This window comes from Temnothorax americanus, unplaced genomic scaffold (assembly GCF_048541705.1).
Source record: "Temnothorax americanus isolate GAGA-0224 unplaced genomic scaffold, ASM4854170v1 Scaffold22, whole genome shotgun sequence".
Classification (NCBI taxonomy): Eukaryota; Metazoa; Arthropoda; class Insecta; order Hymenoptera; family Formicidae; genus Temnothorax; species Temnothorax americanus.
The window spans coordinates 1,008,873-1,027,845 of NW_027509360.1; the positions used below are offsets into that span (position 1 = coordinate 1,008,873).

Genomic DNA, 18,973 nt, shown 5'->3' on the forward strand with positions numbered 1-18,973 from the left:
GTGCTACGAAACGTGTGCCGGCGACGACGGCTGTTTCGTGCCGCGGGCGATCCCGCGAGTCGACCGGCATTAGCATAAGGTTTTGACGGAGTGACGCGTGTGCGCACACCTCGCGCCTGCTGTCCTCCGAAAGCGACACGTGGCCCCGCCACGAGACGCGACCGGAAGGGTTGAGGCCCGATGAATTCCCTGTGTCAAGTCCCCCTCCCCTCTACTCCGTCTTTTTCTTCTTCTTTCCGCCGCGCCGAAACTCGGATCGAAGAACTCGAGAGTGAATGTTTAGACATAGGTGTATATACGGAAGTGTCGATGTGACACGTGCCGCGACACGACGGGACGTTTGCTCGCTCCGCTCGCTGTGTACTCAGCATTAGCATGGGATTTCAATGCCAGCTCGGCGTATAGATTTTCTTGCCTTTATTCTTCGGAGCGCTTTCGGGATGTCGTGTGTATAACTATGGAATGTATAAGAGATTCGGTCGGGCCTCTTCACGCAGTATTCTGCAGGAACCGTGCATAAATAATGGAAATAGAAATCACTCGATAACTGTTTTTGCCCCGCGCGCGCGCGACATTCTGTATATTAATGAATTAAATTTTGTGTCACCTACCGACGTAATTTGTTTGCCCATAGGTGAATATTTAAGCGTGCTCGAGTCTCTTCTATTAGAAAAACCAAATTACGAAATATTAAGTAAAGTACAAAGTCTCCCATCTTTTTTCGTTCGGTTATAACAGCAACAACTTTATAACGAGGGGGAATTCAACTGAACGCGCGGAGCCTTCAATGCGCGAGACAATGCGACTCAAAAGCGCCGACAGTGTTCCATCACTAGAAAATCAATTTTCCCAGCGAATATCGGAGCCTATTGTTCCCTTTTTTCTACATGTCTCGTTCTATTCAACGCGGCAATCGCGTCGTTTGGGGAATTTTATCGAAGCAGCCGCGGTCATGTCGAGGTGGACTGTCGATGAACGACCATGACCACGCGCACAATGGTTCATGCGATCCTTCGTCTCTTCGCTTGATGCCGCGTATATCTACGTCGCTTTTGTGTCGCGTCTAAGACGCTTCGAAAAAGCACCGCGACTAATTAATATCCGAGCTTTTTGCCGAAGCAACGTGGACGCGCGTATCAAATTTCTGACCGATCACGAAGTTATCCGGTAATTTCAACAACGATCTCCTTCATCGAGTATCCCTGCGATGTTTATTGGCAAATTGTAATGTACAGAAAACTTGATTCGTTTAAACCTAAAAAGCTAAAAAACTAACAAGTCTCTAATTATATATTCAAGGATCACTCGATTTTTAGAAATGCATTTACTAATTTTACGCAGATTTTTCTTATACCGAATTTGTAATTTATATAAAAATTTGGACGAGTTTAATAACTACGATATATCTATAGTAATAGAAATAAATAATTTCGTGAAGTACACTTGAATCATAAACGTCTGGTTAGGTCTAGTCCTAATTTGATCGAAAGTTTATGGATTTACAAATTGACGCATCTATATAAAAATATTTAAATAAAAAAATAAAATAAAATAAAATAAAAATAAAATCAAAATCAAAATCCCAAATATGTAACAAAAAAAGTTTCAAAAATGTTTTAATTTCATGCAAAGTTTTAGCAAATAAAAACCATTTTTTTTACAACGATTTAGATTCACGATTATAAACAGAATAGATTTTATTGCCTCTTACATACTATGAATAACAGAAAAGATTTTGCGTTGAACAAAAATAATTTATGGGACATCGAAACATGGTAAATGATGAGCACAAGTCTCGAGCCAGCACGTCACCTTAACGTTTCCTCGTCATTTCTAATTCATTAAGCGGATGTGAGTTAGTCTCCCAGTGTTTGTAGCTACTAAGGCCCAGTTTCACAAGTGTCGGTTAACTGTTAATCTTAGATTAACTCACTCTTCGTCTTCTTCTAACGTCTCCCTTAAAAAGAGACAAAGAGTGAGTTAATCTAAGATTAAAAGTTAACCGACATTTGTGAAACTGGGTCTAACTTGACTTATGATCTCATCATGCGATCGAGGTTACGGGCTTGGTTAGTGGCTATAGTGCCATGTATGTCGATCCAAGATAAAAAATCCTAAAAGCCAATATTGTAACGAATTATATGGCGTAAAACCTCACGCCATAATTATGCGTAACGTCGCGTCTGTAATATGATTTATCTCAATTATGAAATTATGAGACCACCGAGCATGTAAAAGTACATATATCCGCCTTTACAAATACCTATGGCATACATCAATTTTTTACCGAGATGCAAAGATAAAACTTATCTGTCTCTCAGACTCCCACACAGATAGTCGAAATTTTGTATAGCATTAATTTTGATTCAGTATTATTTATTTTGATTCATTCGCAATGATTAGTGAAATGATAAGATTCGTAGCAATCGCGACTTACCAAAATGTTTCTGATGCAACCGTCGTGATGGCTCCTTGTGATGGCAGAGGATAAGGATATTCAGGATAGAACATAAAAATTGAAACAAGAAAGAAACAAAAAAGTAATGACCTGTTTGTAATTTTTATTTTAGACTAGAACGGAAATAAACGCAGTGTAACGTATAATATTATTAACATAATATTAATCAATACTAATAAAATGATCAAGAATATGAATTGTTAAATAATGCGATAATAATAATAATAATAATAATAATAAAATATATACATAAGAATGGTAAGGAAATAATGTATTGATCGACATACATAACATTGTTTCGGATGCATTCTATCAGTGATACATAATACCGCATAAATGAATGTAGGAAAAGTAAGCGACAAGCAAAGCCACACCCTCGTCAGCCATGGATACGAGTGTAAAATAAAATAAATTCGAAAAAAAAATAAACGGACATTGTGTGTATCGCCAGCTGCTCAAACTCGAGAGATATCCGGTTCCAATCAAAGGAAAAAAAACGTGTAGGCAGACGAGAGCGTGACCATCACAAAGAAGATTCATAAATAACTAATATAAAAGAAAATAATAATTAATAATAATCGCATAGTAATAATCGGTATCGTTCCCGATATCGTACCTATATTACGTCCTCGTTAATGGCAGATAAGGCGCTACAGTACGTAGAATTAGTATCGTCGTGTTTACGCGTACTTGAATAGAAGCTAGTTGCGAGGAAGAGCCCTATCCGGATTTCGGGTTCGATTTGCTGGGAAAGACTTATGGAAGTATTTACAATAAAAGTTATAAACACGAGGCGAGTGTGAAATCCGTGAAGGGCGTCCAAGATGTTGGAATGGCTTCGCAAATAATGACGACGATAACGAGGGCGATAGGAGAACAATGTCAATGAGACGCTTAGAAGAGTAATTAGCTAGATCTAATAAGTGTGCAAATATCACTAAACTTTTAATACAAAATATAATAATAGAATTCTTATATCTGAGTCTTTAACTGTATATATACAGATTTAACAAGGCTTTATTAAATTATTAATCACTTATTGATGTTGCATCGTCATGTAGTTTAAAAACTTTTTTAAAATATATGCGTCCTTCATCTTTTCTTTTTCATTCTCTCATTCATCCATTCGCTCTTTCGTACTATTTCTACACTTTCTCAATCACTCTTATACTAAATATATTCCTGATAGGAACTTTTAGAGAGTATTTCCTACCTCTAGATATATTATTTAGATATGTTCTCTATACATACATATATATATTATGTATATATATAGTATGTAAAGTTTAGCAGAAATGTTCATTGTTTTCGACAACAATTGGTCAAGTATATTTTTCAATACTTTAGTATATCTTTCGTAATTTCCTATATCGATATCCGTATAATCGACGAATTGAACTTTATTATTTTTACTTCCATAATAATTATTTAATTGTAATCCCATGATATCACACATCAATTTCATCAAAAATATTAAACTGTCGCAATACACAACAATATAAAATTTTTGCAACAATAGAGAATTGTCGCAATATACTACATATTTATAAACGACTTTACGCCGACAAGTTCGAAATTCCTTGGTCCAGCATCAATTTTAATGCTGTAAGATTCTCATCGACTAGTAACAAAAATCAAGAAAAAAAGCCGAAATAAAAATCTTCTCATTAGTATAATGCGTCGAGTAAAACAAACTGTCTAGAAAATCCCACCATGTGAATATATAAATACATTTATGAATAAATAAATATGTGTATATAATATGTAATATATATACATGTATTGTGTGTTATATGTTATGCACCAGTATAATATATAATGATATATTTAACATCATTATATATAATAGCAATATGAAACGTACATGCATATACATATATGCACGTATATGTATATGTAATACATTTTATATATATATATATATATATATATATATATATATATTATATATATGTATACATATATTAATATATGTATTAATATACATTACATATTCATAGCATTAAATCAGTACAAATTTCGAATTGACGTCGTACGATCGTTTAGTCGTTTAAGTCAGCCAGACACTCACCGGCCGTAGTATTAGTTGCACTGGCCGCAGCGGTGGCGGGATGCTGCTGCTGCTGTTGCTGTGACTGGAACATTGCCGTGGGATGAAGAAACACGGATCCGTACATCATGTTTTCATCCGACTGCTGTTGTTGCTGCTGATTGACTTGTTGACTGGCCGTGGTGATGACCGGCGAATTGCCGATACCGGGCACGCCGGCGGCACCGCTGCCGCTGGGTACGATCGGTGCCCCAGGAGTCGGCGGCACCAAACTGCCCTCCTCGACGGCGACGCGCACCGACTCGATGTGCCGCCGCGAGAAGACATGCTCCTGCAGCGGCGTCTTGGCCGAGTAGCGTACAGAGCACAGTCTGCACTCGTCTGGTCCGGTCGGGCCGCGATGCGGTTGAACGGCTGAGCCTTCGGCCGGCAAACCAGCCGCTAACCTGGCCTTCTTCTCCTTAGCGCGGGCATTCTGGAACCACACCTGTAACTCGTCTCCATTAGTCTCCGTAAGCTCGTGGATTAAACGCACTCATGTCCAAAGAATGATCTTCTTGTGGATATTAATGGTTATTACGAGCTCGGGATCGGCTCGCATGAGGATTATCGATGCTCACCTGGACCACCCGTTTCGGAAGGCCGATCTCACGGCCGAGCATCTCGCATTCGGCCATCGTCGGTGTTTTGTAGTCCGAGAAGAGCGACTTCATCACCTTCACCTGAGTAGCCGACATCTGCGTGCGATATCGTTTGCCGCCAGATATCGTTTGGCCGGTATTGCCGCCGGATTGTCCACCGGTTACTGGCGTTCCGGACGTGTTTCCGGTATTTGCGCTGGCGGGACCTTGTCTTGAGCTCTGTGTGCTCGAGGCTGGACTTGCTGGACCGCTCTCATCATCCAAAAACTCGGTGGTTTCGCTCATGCTGTCGTCATCGCAGATGCTACGTTCGGATAGGTCAGTCAGAGGTCCACAATCGCTGCTGCCACGGAAGTGGGTGCCGTGTTGCTCTTCGAGAAGACTGCTAAAGTTGCTCAAACACAGTTTCATTGGCCGACTGAGATCGACTGGTTTGCTCAGATCTAACGGTGACTCGCCGCTGTTTCCGCTGGCTTGATGATTTGCCGTTTCTTGTTTTCCGTTACTGTTGTGTGCCTGTATGTCGCTGAAGTATCGCTTTATTTCCTCATAATATTTCAAGGATTTAAAAGATGCCTCCATGTCGCTGTTATTGATAGGCGGAAACAACGGCGGCATCATGTGAGGAGTGCTAGAATTAGAAGGAACAGATTCCATCGAGAGCTCTTCGTCCGGGATGTTGTCGATGTTCACTTCGCCGCGAGCCACCTGATCGGCGTGTTTGCTGCTAAGGTGAGATTCTAAAGCAGATTTAACTTTGAATAGCGCCGGGCAGAATGGACAGCGCTTATTGATAACTTGACTGTGGGCGCGAAATTGGCCCTTGCGTTCGCGGGCACGCGTATTTTGGAACCACACCTGCACTACACGCTTCTTCAAGCCGACCTCGCGGGCGATCGTCTCCAGCATTTTTCTCGATGGATTAGACTCGATCTGATATTTCTGATAGAGATAGTCTAACTGTTCCGGAAGTATTGTGGTACGTAAACGCTTATCTTTAGGTTGCTCACTGTGTTCCGAATTCGAACGATTATCGCTGCCCGTTCCCTCCTCGGGATCCTCGAACTTCCTCTTCTGCATCATGCTGATGAGTGAATGTGGACTGTCCGATGCAACTCCAGAGCTCTGGTTAGCATTAAGTGCTTGTTGCTGCAAGATTCCAAAGGGTGAGTCAGGTGGGTACGCCGAAGGGAACAAGGTCGGGTTCATGATATGTATTAGCTGATGTTCGCGCCAAAGTTCGAATCGACCAAACATCAGGTTGCATTTATCACATTGAAAACTGCCTTCCTTCGACTCGGTTTGCGACTGTTGCTGCTGCTGCTGTTGTTGCTGCTGTTGTTGCTGTTGCGACTGTTGGTGCGTCTGAGACAAGGTTTGCTGTTGATGCTGATGAGGTGACGTGGCGGTGCTCAATGGTTGCTGCAACTGTTCGGTAAGCGCGGGCGCGGTTGACATATTGTTAGCTATCGTATTGTTTGTAGTCGTTGTAGAGCTGCTGTTACTATCCTCGGAACTGAGAACCGCGGCGACCTGAGCCGCCGCAGCTTGCGCTTGCGCGCTCCTCTTGGCGTCCTCCTCTTTGAAACAATGGGTCTTCTGATGGCGTATAAGTTCGTAATATCTCTGAAATACCAGCAGGCACTTTTTGCACTGATAATTCAAGCCTGGGGTTCTCTGAAATCTACCGGAACCGTCGTCGCTTTCACGTCCACCCGGTGTCACGGGTTCGGTGGCAGGTTGATTTTCGTAGACCTTACGTGCCTTCTGTCTAGCATTCTGAAACCACACCACGATCACGCGCGGACTTAAACCGAGGAGTTTGCTTAGATACTCCAAGTCGTCATCCTTTGGATAGGCGTTGTTCTCGAAAAATTCCTGAAGTACTTTTATCTGATAATCGGTGAATCTCGTGCGATTAGCACGTTTGCCGGAGCTACCGCCGGAGGTGTTACTGCCGTTACTGTTACCACCAAAATAGTCAGCCGGTCCGCGACCTGGGCTCAGAGATCTCTGCGGGGTGAGCGCTATTGCGGCAATCGCGCTCGGCACTACGCTACCGGTTCCCGGAGATGGATTGGCAAAGTTCTGAGAAGCCAATTTCGGTGGTAACATCGGAGTACTCGGGGCGTTCGTAGTCGACGGAGGGTGGGAAGAAATGTCGTGATGAATAGCTGAGAATACAGAACTCATACTAAGCGCGGGTGAATGCGGTCGCGATTGTTGTCCACCCGAGCTGCCGGGCGAGTGATGCTGCTCATCTTGATGCGCAGCTTGCTGCTGTTGTTGACAGTGCGACTGTTCGAGTGTTTCCTGCTTAATCTCGGTAGATTGAAACGCGCTGGTGTTTTGCATAGATGGTGGAGGCGTGGCTTGCTTATTTGGACTTTTATCGTCAGAGGAACTGCTACCGGACACACTTGAATTTAACGGTGTTACCTTCGCCTCACCGGTTTTCTCGTATTCTTCGATATTTAGGGTAGTACTTGGCGGATTATTAAAATTGTAAGGGCTATCTTTGTTACGCTGCCGTTCTTTAAATAACGTATTTCGGAACCAATGTTTTATGACTTTAGGTGGCAGACCGCTCTGACTGGCCATTTCTAGGATTTGTTCTTCGCCAGGAGAATTATTAATATCGAAATGTGCCCGTAGTATTTTTAGCTGCTCATCAGTGATACGTGTGCGCGCTCGTTTCTGCGATGCAGCTGCATTTGCCTGAAACATAAAAAAAATCTCCCGCTAATTAATACGATTGACATTCGACGATTGATAAATCCCGCTATACATCTCTGAATCCTGTTTACACATAAATAAATAATGAAATAGATAGATAATTTTCTCAACTTGTCTTCCGCGTATAAACAAATCAAGACAAATTTAAACTTTTTTTTTTAATTTATCCTAATTTTTGTCTTGATTTTATCTCTCACCGTGATTATTGGCTATTAATATATTATTTACATATCAACACTATTTTGTATTACTTCTATCACGTTCGATATTCTTATAATTCCACTTGCATTTCTTATCAAAAGCTCGTTTTTATCAAAAAATGAGTAAATAGATAATAAATAAATAAATTAAGTTAAAATTGTGACACAGGCGTTTTACTTACCGCTGCCGCCGCTTGCTGCTGTTGAAGGGCAAGATGCTGCTTGGCAAGAAGATCTGCTTGGTTAATCGGTGGATATGCAGTAGTGGCACCATCATACGGTGGTGGCGGTAGCATCATTGGCACTAGAGGTGGTTGCAGATTCATTGCAGCTAAAGCGGGCACGTTTAATCCCAATGGTAATCCCATCATTCCCATCATCAATCCTGGATATTGTTGTAACTGCTGCTGCAATTGCGATGCAGCCATTGCAGCATTTAGAGCAGCTTGCATTTCGGTCATTTGTTGCGCGAATGAAAGTTGAGCTTGCTGTTGTTGTTGTTGCTGCTGCTGCTGCTGCTGCTGTTGTTGTTGTTGCTGTAATTGTTGCTGCTGCTGCTGCTGTTGCGACTGTTGTGGAATATGATGCGGATTGGTAGATAGCACAGTCGGCGTCGTGGAATCTGTACTCGAAACTGGCGTGTTGCTCAACGCCGGGGTGGTCGCTGGAGTGGTAGATGTAGCTTCTGGTGTTCGGCTAATACATTCTTTGTTCTCGGAATTTTCTTCCTTCTCCTTTTCACGAGATTCTTTATCAGCACTGAGATCTTGAGGTTGTGCGGCGGCGGGCGTAGAACTTCTCGGCGCCGTGGTGGTTGACGAAGACGTCGCAACGGTCACCACGACACTTTTCTTTTCGTACTCGCACTTGAACTGTTGAGCGTACTTCTCGAGAAATTCGCGCGGTACGAGGTCGCGATGAACCTCCTCACAATGTGCCTTCAGAACCCAAACGCTGCTAAATTCTTTGTTGCAGTGTTGACAGGTGCTCCGCGTAAGTTCGGGTATCACATCGTCATCCATATGAGTTTCTTCGGTTTCTTCTTCTTTTTCCTGCATGGCTTGAACTGCGAGAGCTTGCTTCTGTTGTTCCTGCTTTTGTTGCTCTTGCTGCGCTTGAAGGGCGGCGGCGGCTTCTTCCTCTTTGCGCTGTCGTCTTTGGTGATTTTCATTGAACTGCATAACAAGATCGAAGCCAAAACTTTCTAATAGATGCTTATACATTTGCGAGGTCTTGTGTCGTGGCTGGGAGAGAATATCCTGCGTAGTCTGCGAATGTTGCGTAGCTGATTGCATGTGTTGTTGCGGCCCTGGTGTCGTAGATGTAGGAGGTGGCGTCTTAGACGGCGCGGACGAAGCTAATTGTTGTGATGCAGCAAATTGTTGAAATAATGCCAATGCCGGGTTATTCAAAATGTTGCATAGCTGCTGATGTGCCGCGAGCTGATCCTGATTGACGAACACACTATTGCAGCGCGAACAGGAAGCCATTCCTCCTGTATTGCCCGTATTTGTGTTGGCAGGTGGACTATTTGGACTCAGCGGTGGTTGTTCAATCAATGGTCGACCGAGATCTAACTGGCCACTGGCTGCAAGATCTTGCAGTTTACTGGCACGCGTTTGATGAAGAACACTTCTCATATGGATGTCCAAAGTGCTGCCTTGGCTGTAAGCGACCTTACAGATATTGCATTTGTACGGTTTCTTGTCTTGATCTTGCTGAGAATCAGGCGATTCAGTCGGGCTAGCTGGAGGTACCACCGAGATCAATGTGTTGTTGTTGCCTTGTTCCTGCATTGCTCGTTTCAATTTATGTAAATGACTTACGCTATTGTAATGTACCAGAAGGATGTTCTTCTGCGTGAAGCTCTCTTTACAAACGTCGCATTTATATGGTCTATTAGGATCTAAATATTTTTCCATAGGATAAGACATTTTTTCACCTTTACGATGCAGCAAAGTCTTGTTGTGGCCAGTCAGATAGCTTTGACGCGTGAAAGCTACCTTGCATCGGTGACACTTGAATTTTCGACTTGGATCTTGATAGGAATCCTCAGCAATCGTTTGACTGTTTAGATAATCCTCTAGCAGTCGTTGTTCCTTCTGCAATGGCGACGAATCACTGGCATCACTTTCCTCCTCGTCACCTCTACCAGCGTCATCTTCCACATGCAGCTCGCTTGCCAGACCGGCTTGTCTCTTCAACGTTTCTTCCGTTATTGCCTGAAGAAGGGGATGCGCGTGGAGCAAGCTCTGTTTATACTGAGCCATCTCGTCTTCGTGGAGTTCGTGGACAGATTCCAGATGTCTCTGAAGCGCTTGGACTGAACGAAAAGACCGTCCGCACAGGGCACATTTAGTTGCATCTCTAATAGCGTGATACTGCGAGTGTTGTTGAAGTTTCTCTAAGGTTTTGAACGCGAGACTACACTGTACGCACCGATATTTATAAACATGTTTCTCGCTAACCGCCAAGGTAGGCGTGGCGGTCGGATGAGCTTCCCGACAATGATGTTGCCGAAATTCTTCGATAGAACGCCAAACTCGGTCGCACTTGTTACACCTGGCTAACTCAATCTCGTCACTATCACCTCGTTCACTCATCTCTTCTTCCTGATGGGTCTTCGTCGTTGTCGTGGGCGACGTCGGCGTCGTTACGGTCGTTACAGCCGGCGTCGAGGTATTCCGATTATTGTTTAGCCAGTGGCTCTGATCCACCAATAACAGTAGCCTTTGCAGACCGTCGGTATTAACGGAGTGAATTTGCATCACGTGCTTTTCTAGGGCGGGACGTTCCTTGAAACTATCTTGGCACAACGGGCATAACAATTCCGTCGCCGGCTCTTCCTTCAGCGTTTCAGTTTTCTCCTCAATATCTTGAACGTGAGCCACTTGCAAATGCTGTCGTAACTCTTCCCGCGACGTCGGCTGATACGTACAGTATAGGCACGTAATTTCTTCTTGGTCATTCTCGGCCTCGGCTTCCGGTTCTGGATCGTTGTCCGGTTCCTGTTTCACTTCACTACCGCAATCACTACCTTCCTCTCGTCGCTCTGGAAGTAGATAACAAAAAAGAATTTGTTTTCAGGATTAATTAAGCAAGAACCATAATGCTGATTTAAGCAAAATAAATTATTATGGCTATAAAATGTCATTCTTGCAACAAAAAAAAAAAACAAAGTAGTTATTAAAATTTATTTAACTGTACTATTCTTTATAGTTTTATAAATAGCATACACACATACATGCGTCATGCAAGTTGATACATAAAATATAATATGTAAAATACATTCTGAAATTGTAAATTACATTATAATTTGTCAGTCTTTTATTGACTAGTGTTTATTGATCGATACATAATAGTTTTACGACCAAAACGTGTGAAATTAAAACAACATGGATATATACAGAAAAAGAGAAGAAAATTTATGATCCGTTTATTAGTAATATTTACGAACGTCGGCCGTGTTTTGAAATTACTAAACCTGTTCGCTGCAATCGATATTTATTCATCACGGCGTATATCGAACTTGATGGCGATAAAAGATTAATTTAAAAAATTTCATATATACGCGTGGTGTATAATCAGCAACTTGTCCGCGCGGAACTCTTTCCGCAAGAGACAAGAAAAATCTTAGGGCTGGCTTGTTTATAGCATTTCCAGGTACCGTAGAAAATTTCGCAATTACGATTTACCGAGGTAACTATCGGCATACTATAGATTATTTACGTTCCTATAATACGATCGCCGACAGATTTGCCACAATAAATCGGCTTCTTCAATCCGACCGGCGCGATATTAAACTTCGGCATTATGTATTCAGAGCCGGACGACCGTGCGCGCGCGAGACGGCCATCCATTTCGCGGCGATTCGTTCCCCGAGACATTAACTCGAAACGCCACACGGGAGAAAGTAAATTATAGATACTACCGGTAAACTATGACAGTGCCACACAACAAAAAGTTCGCGTTTCAGTGTCACGTACGGTCGAGGCGGCGCGGCGGCGTGCGCCTGTGTGTCTTCGGAACGTTCTTTAGCGGCGCTATTATACTGATTAGACTTGTTCAAGAATCGCGCGCTTCTCCCGCGCCCGCAAATCGATCCGCGGAAGAATTACCGGCGCAAATTACACGCGCCGATCCTTTCGGCGCGCGAGTGCGAGCGGAAGGATTTACGCAAGCGAGCACGCGTAACGCGCCCGCGGTGTCGTCGTTCGCGGAGAGAGAAAGTTTTTCCGTCGACAAAGACCGTCCGCGTCCGCGAACGAAGACGAACGCCGATGTGTCTGCACGCGTCGCAGATGCTCTCGCGTGCCGGTCTTGCAACAATAATAATGCCAAATTACAGATTGGTAGCGACATCGAACTACCGATGGTGGTTTCCTACAAAAAAAAAAGAGTACAGAGAGAGAAAAACGAGAAAGAAAAAAAATACAAAAAAGCAAATGGGGGAAAAAAAAGAACGATAGGAGGACAGCTACCATGCCATGCATGCATCGTGCGGTATTGTCCGAAAGCACACTTGCAATGTGCGGCGTCAGTTGCGACGTCGCAGCGCGCACGGAGCAAAACGCGTGCTGCTGGTTTCACTTCGCGCTCCTGCCTTCTCTCCACTCGTATATTTATGTAAGTACAGCCCGTCGATATATAATAATACGCGGTATTGTGCGCGCCGCGCCGTGGTGGAGGCGGCGGCACACGCCACGGCCATATGCCATGCAAAAATTATAATTGTGAGATAATAAAATAATGAGACCAGTGAATTCATTAAAGGGCGCAGTCGCGAGCTTTCTTCGTTAGTATAAGGCGCAGCCCGACATAAAAGAAATTCACCGTAAAAGGAATTGCGTTCGTCGTCACGAAACCTGATTACCTTTTTGAAATTTACTTTCGGATGTAGCTTGACACTTTTCGGACATGTTACTCAAGTAGATGTTGTGTAATAAATTCGCAACTGACATCTTTATTTGATTTATCATTTATAAAATATATTAAACTGTCGGAGAGAGAATAGCAAGTTTGTAGCAAATAACAAGCTTGAAAAAAAAGGTACGACCACATAGGTCGATTGATCGAAAAATACCACAATGTTCTTTCAGTACAGCGACAGCTGTCTCACGCAGAAAAAAAGCGATTAAAGGAATTCACTTTTTGTGAATGACGAGGAAGTGAAAAACGCGACGTATTCGTGATTACAGACCAAAGCCTTTTTCTTTTTCAGAGAAACCAAGTTGTTTGAACGTTGACACACATTGCACCGTTATATAACTTTCTTAATGTACAAGTTTTAGTACAATAAAAATGCATGGAGGCTCTCTTAAATAAATAAATAAATAAAAAACAAATAATGAGAGAGGCAATAAAAGTCAGACGAAGTAATTAGTGCGCAATATATTATATTATCAAACAGACAAATTAATTACAGTGGTGCTATATTCGCCTCCCCCCCCACCCCCCAAAAAAGGGTCGAAACGTCCATGAATATATTATCATTCAAGTTGCCTATTTAATAATATAATATATTTCGTACTAATTACTGCGCCTGACTATTTCTTTACTTGTTTTTGGAGTTTTTATACATTACCATTACGCATTAATTGTTCTTTATAATTCTGGCATATTAATGAATGTCACTGGCAAAACATAAAACACATTCTATCGTAAAAGGCGTCTTGCCAAATATTGTCTTTAACGAATAAAATATTTTTAGCGAAAAAGGGAAGTAATTATCGTTAACGGGCGTTAACGATAATTATGTAAACGACATTAATATTTCGTTGCATCGGCAAATAATAGTTGTCATATTTGCGACACATATTTGTAGATACTCACCATTGTTAGTGCTCGTAGCGTTGGGTGTCGTTGGCGTGGTCGGGCTGGGCTGTTGCGTGGATGGTACATCGGGATCACTCGTCACCTGAAACATGACGCTGATATCCGCGTGCGGGGATTCGTTCCCCGAGAGGGTGCTTCTCCTATGAATGTGGTGTATCTGTTCCATGTGAAGGTGCCGCAAAGATCTCACGTGTTGCAAAAGCGGCAATCGGTGCCGGGCGCTAAATCCGCATATCACGCAGTGATACCATTTTCCGGGGGTTTGGATGTTGCTGCTCGCTTCGAGCAGATGACGGAGCAGAAGAGATGCAGCTTCGTGTCTTGGCAAGGCGGCATGTAGGGCCAATTTATGAGCACTATTGGTGTAGTAATCGCACGCGTGGCAGCGCAATTGCGCCGCGCTCGTGGGTGACGCTAAATACTTGAGCTTCCATTCGTTACGCGGGCCACCCTCTTTTACGTGGTTCATATGCTGCAGCCGCTGCAAATGCTTGTCAGTCTTGCAGTGCAACTGGAAATTTGCCTTCAGGTTGGTTTTGTAGGTACAGAGTTTGCAGACGAAGTGCGCGTTCGCCACTGCGAGTATGTCACCCTCGCGGGTTCTCGTTCTGTCCACGGCTAGATGATGGCTCAGGGCCTCGAGCGAATCAGTCGCAAAATTGTTGCAGATGCAGCACTGATACAGATGGTTAGGATCCTGATCCGCGGGTTCCGGTGGCGGCTCCATGCTGTCCGGCGAAAGTCCAACGTCACCGCCAAGATTGCTCATGGCAGCCGCGCTTGCTATGGAGCCTATGAGTTCTGGCGGAAACTGCGGCATTTGACCGCCGGTCATCATTGTCATCAATACCGCTTGATTGTAAGCTAAGTCGGCCAATGCCGCTTCCGTGGGTTGCGGTTTGTCCAGCCCGCCTAAGTGGAGCAAATGCTCGAGTTGCTGTTGCTGTTGTTGTTGATGATGGTGTTGCGCCTGTTGATGGTGGGACAACGCGGACAGGGTTTGCATGTGTTTGATGTTCTGATGCAGCACCATCGAGTTGTGCGTATGCTTCTCACTCGTCATGTGTATCCTCAGGTTGCGCGCGACGTTTGTCTCGTAGTTGCATATGTCGCAGCGAAACGAGAGCTTCGGTTTGCTCTGATTGCCACCCTGAACGGCCCGGTGTGGGCTGTGATTCTGCTGATGGTGGGGACTCCGCGTCGGCATTGGCGCTTCCTGAGACGAGGAGGGATTGCTGGTACCGGAGCCACCCCCGCCACCCTGCTGCAGTTCTTGCATGTTGTTCAGATGCTTGTCGCTTTGCATGTGTATGCTGAGATTGCCCTTCGTCGTGGTGGAGTAATTGCACACTTCGCACCTGTACGGTTTGTAGCCACAGGTATACGTTTCGCCGCGCGCTAACCTGGGATGAGGTTGACCTGCATTGCAATAAAAACAGGACGTTTCGCTCTCCGGATGTTTTTCCTTCATGTGTATTTCGAGAGTCTCTTGATATTTGTAATGCCAGTTGCACTTTGGACATTTCAAGGTTTTGCAAGAATTTCGACTGTGTATTCCAGCGAGCGCTCCGCCAGGACCGGCAAGCCGACTGCTCGTCAATATGAGCTCGCATTTCGGACACTCCACTCCGCTTGGTCTACCTTGCATGTGCTCCGGACAAACACCTATCGTGGTGCCGGTTAGAAAGTTCGGTGGGGCCTGAGTGAGAGCGGCGTACGAAGATGGAGATCCTTTGGTGGATGAAGTAGGTGGTGGTGGTGAACTGTAATGCATGGCGTCTGGAGCTTTGGCCCAGGACGCGGCGCTCACTTGCGCGCCGGTCCACGGATGCTGCTGCTGTTGCTGTTGATGATTGTACGTGAGAGGGTGACTCGAGTGTGACGTGGGCGTGGTGGGAGTGTTTGGCGATGGTCGTTGCTGTTGCGTCTGTTGCGATTGCTGTTGCTGCTGCTGCTGCTGGGGACTGCTAGGTACGCCGGGTGTGCTCGCCGGAGTGCTCGTTGTGGTCGGCGTTGTCTCGTGTTCGTTGGATTCGCTACGTTGTTGCTGTTGTTGTTGAGCTTGTATCTGCGTGGGCGACGCCTGGGTGCAAGTCGAGCTCGTGACAGGTTCTAGAAAACTAACGAGCGGCTGTTTTCCTCTACCCACGGCCTGTATAATGGCCGACGCCGTCGAGTGAGAGAGTATCTGTCGTTCGTCTTCCATTAGGGTAAGTTGATGCTCGCCCTGGGCGTGCGCGACGAAACTTTTCGCGTAGCCAAAACTGAGCTTGCATATGAAACACATTAGGATAGGTTTGACGGGTACTGACGCGGCAGGCGGCGGCGGTGCTGTGGACGCCGGAGGAGGCTGTTTACTACCCTCCGCGCTCCTGTAACTGATCACCCGATAACTGTGCATCACGGGAAGATCGGGATTGTGCTGTTGGGTCGCCGAGCGCTGTTGTTGCTGTTGCTGCTGCTGCTGGTAGGCCTGATGCGCGTATAACCGCGATACATAATACGCGCTCGCGATTTGTGGGAAAACTAAGGAGTGAGGAACCGATACACCGCGCCCATCTACAATACAACCGTCGGGCAGAGAGTCGTCCTCGCTAAGTTCGCTCTCGCCTTCGATGATATAGGCCGAGCCGTCCGGGTTGTAGACGATTTTACCGTCGAATTTCTCTACGTCACCGCCCGTCGGACTCGGACTCGGGCTGGGACCCTTTTGCTGCTGACTCTGCGACTGCATCGTCATAGTCGTGGTGGCTGTGGTGGTGTCAGCGATAGGTGTGGGTGTTGGTATCGCGTCGCGGGTGCAGGGTTCTGTGCCCGAAGGTGGACTAGCCGTGCGGGGATGATGGGGCTGATGAAGTGCAGCCCCAGCCGCAGGGGGGGACCCACCCACTCGGCCCCCCTCCTCCTCCGGGCTCATCTCCTGCTTCTGCTGCGTGTACGTGGAATTTTGGAAGGGTCCGCCGTGTTGCTGCTGTCGCTGTTGCTGTTGCTGATGATGGGCCGCCACCAGCTGCAAGAAGTGATGCTCGATCGCGCTCGGCGTGTGCTGCTGTAGATGCGAGGGAGGAATGTTGTGGTGCTGAAGGTGGTACGGGGGATGAGGCTCACTGGAGGGCATCACCCCAGACGTGAGGCGGGCGCCAGCCTCACATCACCTACGGCGTCTGCGCCTGCGTTCTCCGGACTTCCTCCACGGACTCTTTTTCCGTGCGGATTCGCCCGCTTCCACGCCGACTGCCTCCCCGTCTTATATTCCTCCTCACGAAGGGACGGTTCACTAGCTACCCCGACGCAAGCCCAGGTCGTACCTGCAAAAATCCAAATAAAGATCGATTATTCCGACTGACGTTTAATACTGACAATAATTTTATAGTTTTCGTATATAAGCGTTTTTCAAAGTTATAAGAAATTCCGACTATAATTCGACTTTAAAAGTATTCCGAATGCTATCCAGTCGGATAAGACTTGTTCGCTCGCTCGTGACAGAATGAATTCGCAGGCGGGGCATTTAGAAGTCGTCCAGTCTAATCCGGTTAAACAGAGTCAACATTTCCGAGGACGGCCGAAAGATAGCGAAATACGCAGAAGTGCAGCAAGCTGCGTGTGCAGAGGATCGCCCGGAGAAGACGGCGGTTACACAAGGTACACAAAGCCGCGACGGAGAACCGTCGCGGTAACACAACGGCTCGCGTTGTGTTCGGATTACCTGAAGTGAACCCAGCTGTGTTTGCGATCGATCGGCCGAGCTTATCTATCGATGAAATATCAATGTTCCCGTTCGAGCAATACGAGAACGAAAAACGAAAAAGAAGCACAGCGACGACGGCGAGTCGTCGCTATATGAATACTCGCCTGTATACCCTCGGATTAAGGATCCTTCTTCTCTTCTACGCGTGTTTCTTCCTCCTTTATCAACGGTTAAGAATTCGTAGCACACTGACAAACCATTGTCTGCTCAAGAATGACTAGAATCTCACTAAATTATCTCCTCTCGCTCTCTTTCCGATAAAATACTTATCTTTTTTTCTATCAGATATAAATTTTGCTACTTTTCGCGTAAATTTAATTATCTCTTGTATCAGTTTAAAAAAAAAGATCGTTAAAAATATGATCAAGTTGTATGCTCACAGGCTACTTAATATTAGTGCATTACAATGTTGAAAGAAAACTTAAATGAAATTACATTTTAATAATTTGTACATTTCGATATCATTGCGCCAGGAATTTCATGACCTCTTTTCTGTACTTTGCTCCGTTAGGTTAAATCGAGTGTACTTTAGCAATTTAAAAAATCTTACATTTGAAGTTCGCTAAAGATGGCACTTTTGAAGATTTCAGATTCTTAAAAATTTGTTGCCTCTGTTTAGGGAAAAGGACGGAATTAAAACTTTAGAGATAAGATTCCCAGAGATAGGATTCTTACGATTCAACGCACATCAGGCAATAACGCGGCCTTACTTCACGCACCGTTGAGATAATCCGATTTCAAATTACGCAAATCGACACATTACAACTGCGAAAGCGGATGGGGAATACACACGCGTCGCAATTCCGGGTTATAAGGCAGAGAGAGAGCTAACGAGAGTCGTGTGAGAAGGATTAGACGCGTCCTGCCGCGGCGTGGCGCGTCACCCAAAACGAGATGCGCCGGTCGCTTTGATTATCGCAAGGGAGGGAGGGGGATAAACACGCTCACGGGAGCATAATCCACGTTTCCAGCGAAACGTGCGCGATGATGCGAATTCCTGCCGCGAGCGAGAAGGCGAGGGCGAAGCCAAGACTAATAATCTAATCCCAATTACGCGGGATCGCGGTCTCGAATCAACGTCGTGAGGTGGAGGCCGGCCGCAAGCATTCACGGAATCTAACGGATTAAAGATGAGCGCCGGGTGGGTGTAACGCGGGATTTATGCGCTTGGCTTGCGTGCGTGTGTACGCGGGGGTGTGGAACGGCGTGACGCGATCCGTCGAGAGAGAGTGGTATATCCCATCCTGCGGAAGAGAAGCCTGAAACCGATCCCGTCCCTCTTCCTCGCTGTCTCTCTCTTTCCCG

General features: G+C 45.2%; 1 protein-coding gene across 4 annotated transcripts in view; it reads right to left on the bottom strand.

Moving 5' to 3' along the window:
• The window catches only part of Zfh2 (Zn finger homeodomain 2), a 140,875-nt gene that overhangs the window by 78,233 nt on the left and 43,669 nt on the right, over positions 1-18,973 (bottom strand). For all 4 annotated transcript variants that reach the window (XM_077407302.1, XM_077407301.1, XM_077407304.1 and 1 more), the window contains exons 2-5: positions 13,918-17,228; positions 8,268-11,137; positions 5,129-7,867; positions 4,530-4,995 (exon numbers count right to left, since the gene is read on the bottom strand). In XM_077407302.1, the coding sequence (XP_077263428.1) occupies positions 4,530-4,995; positions 5,129-7,867; positions 8,268-11,137; positions 13,918-17,038 (9,196 nt within the window). In that variant the 5' untranslated portion in view covers positions 17,039-17,228. The remainder of the gene's footprint in view (positions 1-4,529; positions 4,996-5,128; positions 7,868-8,267; positions 11,138-13,917; positions 17,229-18,973) is intronic.